This window comes from Engystomops pustulosus, chromosome 5 (genome assembly GCF_040894005.1).
Source record: "Engystomops pustulosus chromosome 5, aEngPut4.maternal, whole genome shotgun sequence".
NCBI lineage: Eukaryota > Metazoa > Chordata > Amphibia > Anura > Leptodactylidae > Engystomops > Engystomops pustulosus.
The window spans coordinates 199,179,514-199,183,450 of NC_092415.1; the positions used below are offsets into that span (position 1 = coordinate 199,179,514).

General features: G+C 39.2%; 1 protein-coding gene across 2 annotated transcripts; it reads left to right on the top strand.

The window, feature by feature from the left end:
- Positions 1 to 972: 972 nt before the first annotated feature.
- On the top strand, positions 973 to 3,701 carry GNGT1 (G protein subunit gamma transducin 1). 2 transcript variants are annotated; one of them, XM_072154329.1, is made up of 3 exons: positions 973 to 1,132; positions 1,221 to 1,319; positions 3,249 to 3,701. In XM_072154329.1, exons 2-3 carry the CDS (start codon positions 1,224 to 1,226, stop codon positions 3,372 to 3,374), a joined length of 222 nt encoding a protein of 73 aa, XP_072010430.1. In that variant the 5' UTR covers positions 973 to 1,132; positions 1,221 to 1,223; the 3' UTR covers positions 3,375 to 3,701. The 2 variants fall into 2 exon arrangements, with proteins under 2 accessions (XP_072010430.1, XP_072010429.1); XM_072154328.1 differs by lacking the exon at positions 973 to 1,132 and having other exon boundaries at positions 1,164 to 1,319.
- The last annotated feature ends 236 nt before the right edge of the window (positions 3,702 to 3,937 follow it).

The following is a 3,937-nucleotide window of genomic DNA, read 5'->3' on the forward strand; positions in this document are numbered from 1 at the left end:
CCTCTTCAGCGTAAATCAGTGAAATATCATGCGCCAACATCTGGTAGCAGGCGCAGTTTAAAGATAAATTATAATAATAATAATAACGCTTTATTTATATAGCGCACACAGATTACGCAGCGCTGCACAGAGTTTTCAAAATTGGTCCCTGTCCCCAATGGGGCTCACAATCTAATCATCCTACCAGTATGTTTTGGAGTGTGGGAGGAAACCGGAGGAAACCCACACAAAGACGGAGAGAACATACAAACTCTTTGCAGATGTTGACCCTGGGACTTGAACCAAGGTCCCCAGCGCTGCAAAGCTGTAATGCTAACCTCTGAGCCACCATGTTGCAAGGCTGTAATGCTAACCACTGATCCACCGTGCTGCAAGGCCGTAATGCTAACCACTGATCCACCGTGCTGCAAGGCTGTAATGCTAACCACTGATCCACCGTGCTGCAAGGCTGTAATGCTAACCACTGATCCACCGTGCTGCAAGGCTGTAATGCTAACCACTGATCCACCGTGCTGCAAGGCTGTAATGCTAACCACTGATCCACCGTGCTGCAAGGCGGTAATGCTAACCACTAGTTGCAAAGCAAGATACCAGAGTGTGACGAGCTTCAGAGAACACAGGAAAAGTAAAAAGAATTAAATGCAAAACCCCTTTAAAACACAAAAAGAAAGAATGCAAGAAAAAGATAGACCTGCCCCTATGTTTCTACATGAATATATATTTTACATTATATATATATATATATATATATATATATATGTGTGTACTATTGTCATTAGGATTTCTACATCATTATTACATATTATTTTTTATGGAAGATTATATTTTGTATTATTATTAATATATGTGTAGTTACTTTTATATTATTATTTATTTTTTTATGATATTATTATTTTGTTACTATTTATTATTTTTCCATTTGGTTGTGTATGTATAGTAGATGGGGCTGTGGACATGAGAAGGAGCGATGTTGAGGATGGCGGCTCCCGATCACAGCAGATTAGCTGGGATTATGCAGATTACAGCTAACTGCTATTGTTTTAGAGAGGCTTTGGGGAAGGTGGACAGAAGAGGCTGTAGCAGAGGAAGCTGCTACTTCAGGGAGTTCAGCTAGCGGAGAGCTGCGGCACAAGTAAGTCCTCATGTAGAGAGCTCTACATGCTATGACCAGTTCCAGAAAAACTTCATCGGCCTATATTGTCCCTTTTTTCCCCCATCAGAAAATGCCGGTCATCAACATAGAAGATCTAACAGAAAAAGATAAATTAAAAATGGAAGTCGAACAACTCAAGAAAGAAGTGAAACTGGAGAGACAACTGGTGAGTGCAAAGTTTTACACTCGGGATGAAAGTTGAAAGAAACTTTGCAAACTTTGTCTACAGATGTGGCAGAGCTGAGTTTATTCGCTTCTTTTTGCAACTTTTCGAAGTTGCGGAACTTCAAAAAGTTTCCACGCAGAAAATAAGAAGGATAACGGAGAATGTTATCACAGCGCAGATAGACAAACTCAGCCCGGCCACAGCTGTGCTGGTAGATAATGGACACAGAGGTGCATATGGTTTTCCTGTATTGAGAGATAAATGGAGGCTTTGGTGCTTTTAGCAAGTGACGTGTGCGCCTGGGAAGTTAGGGGTGGGGGGTGCAGCCAGGGGTCAACACCCAGGAAATGGCTACAGGCTGGACTCTTCCTGGGAAAGATTAAAGGCCATGTAATTGTATGTAAAAGTCGTAGTCTGTACTAGATAGATACATACAGATAGATAGATAGATAGATAGATAGATAGATAGATAGATAGATAGATAGATACAGATAGATAGATAGATAGATAGATAGATAGATAGATAGATAGATAGATAGATAGATATGAGATAGATAGATATGAAATAGATAGATAGATAGATATGAGATAGATAGATAGATAGATAGATAGATAGATAGATAGATAGATATATAGATAGATAGATAGATAAATAGATAGATATATATGAGATAGATAGATAGATAGGAGATAGATAGATATAAGATAGATATGAGATAGATAGATAGATATGAGATAGATATGAGATAGATAGATAGATAGATATGAGATAGATAGATAGATAGATAGATATGAGATAGATAGATAGATAGATAGATAGATAGATAGATAGATAGATAGATAGATAGATATGAGATAGATAGATAGATAGATAGATATGAGATAGATAGATAGATAGGAGATAGATATGAGATAGATAGATAGATATGAGATAGATAGATATGAGATAGATATGAGATAGATAGATAGATAGATAGATAGATATAGATACAGATAGATATGAGATAGATGATAGATAGATATAACAATTATTTAGACCTCATTTGCGGTGCAGATAATAATATAATAGTCTGTTGTGTGGATTATGACAGTCACACCCGCAATCCTATTACTATAAGACCCCAATCCTTATCCTGTGACATATGTTCCTTGGTGTAAATCAGGTCACTCAGGAGAAGCAGCAGCAGTTTCGGCTGATACATTGTATCTCCCACTATGTGACTATGTCTAGGGATATCTAGAATGTTTTATCCATTATTGTGCAGTCTCTAGTAACTCATCCATAACCATGAACATTTATCCATAATCAGACAAGGAATTTCTTATTTTTAGGATATTTCTTTTGAAAACGATCCTTAACAATGACTACCCATATCTTAGTTTCTGAGACTTCGGTGTATGGGACACTTGGGAGTTAAAGGGGTTTTAGTTGTGGGTCTTGTTCTAGAGCTGGGGTCATCCTTCATATTATCACGGAAGATTATCGTAGGCTCGATAAAGACCTAGGTTGATGCTGATGTTCCCATTCGGAGACCCACAACTGTCTCTATAATGGGGGTCAGGGACCTCTGTAAACAGAGAGGTGGTCACACATCTATGGCTTCCTTCATTGTTATATATGGGAATAGATGTAGGTCCTACACTTACCTGGAGAATGGACGTCGGAACCCTATTGCCACAGCGACTGTTAATGGGAATTCCAAAATGAGCGGACCACACTTACTTGGCTTTTTTGGGTACTCCCAAAAAAGAGTGCCGCGTCCCTATTGACAGTAGCTGGGGCATGGAAGTCCCTAATTCTTTCTCAATTTATCTATGTCTAATAAGGTTTTTCCTTTTAAGATGGGAATAAAATTGCAACCATAACAATTTTAGGAAGGCTTTCCTCCACCAACCTGACCTTGAGTATCTTTTTCCCTCCCGATTTAGGTCTCCAAAATGTGTGAAGAAATCAAAACGTATATTGAAGGCAATTCTGGAGAAGACCCTCTTGTAAAGGGGATCCCAGAGGACAAGAACCCATTCAAGGAGAAGGGTGGATGTGTCATTGCCTAAGACGACCCCCCCTAGGACTGTTTTCTTCAGTCGAGCAATGGTGTAGATGTCTTTTCTTGGCTGTCCTGGCACATGTATACACCCCAGTGCTACACTGTGTGGAAACTGGATGAAAGACTTTAATTTACCTACTGCACTCCTACCGCGAGAACTAGCACCGACCTTGGGCTTGCGCCTCACAAAGAATGTCTGGAATCCAAAAAAAGTCTAACTTGACTCGATGTGTAACATGTCGCTCTATGGGTTGCACTAGATTGTTTTCATAAAATGTGTGTCTGTAAATCCAATATATTACTTGTATTCTAGAATAAAAACTTGATAAGGTTGTGTGGTTCTCACTGGTGTCTAAGACCATGCTCAAAATTGGTGGGTCCTCCTGAAAATCAGAGACAGGGCCATTGCTACGTTGGGACAACCCCAAATAATCAAGTACCTATGATGGTGAGGGTAACCAGAACCATGTGATTAATATATACTGCAGTGCAGAGATAAGACTTAGGTTTGGATGCATTTCAAAAAACAACATGTGACTTGTCTGTTTTACTCACTCCTCAGAGCTTAGA

Excerpts from the sequence above, each read along its gene's own strand:
- GNGT1 (XM_072154328.1), top strand. The coding sequence starts at position 1,164 with ATGACCAGTTCCAGAAAAACTTCATCGGCCTATATTGTCCCTTTTTTC. Across the intron at positions 1,320-3,248 it reads TGAAACTGGAGAGACAACTG|GTCTCCAAAATGTGTGAAGA; the intron begins GTGAGTGCAAAG and ends CTCCCGATTTAG.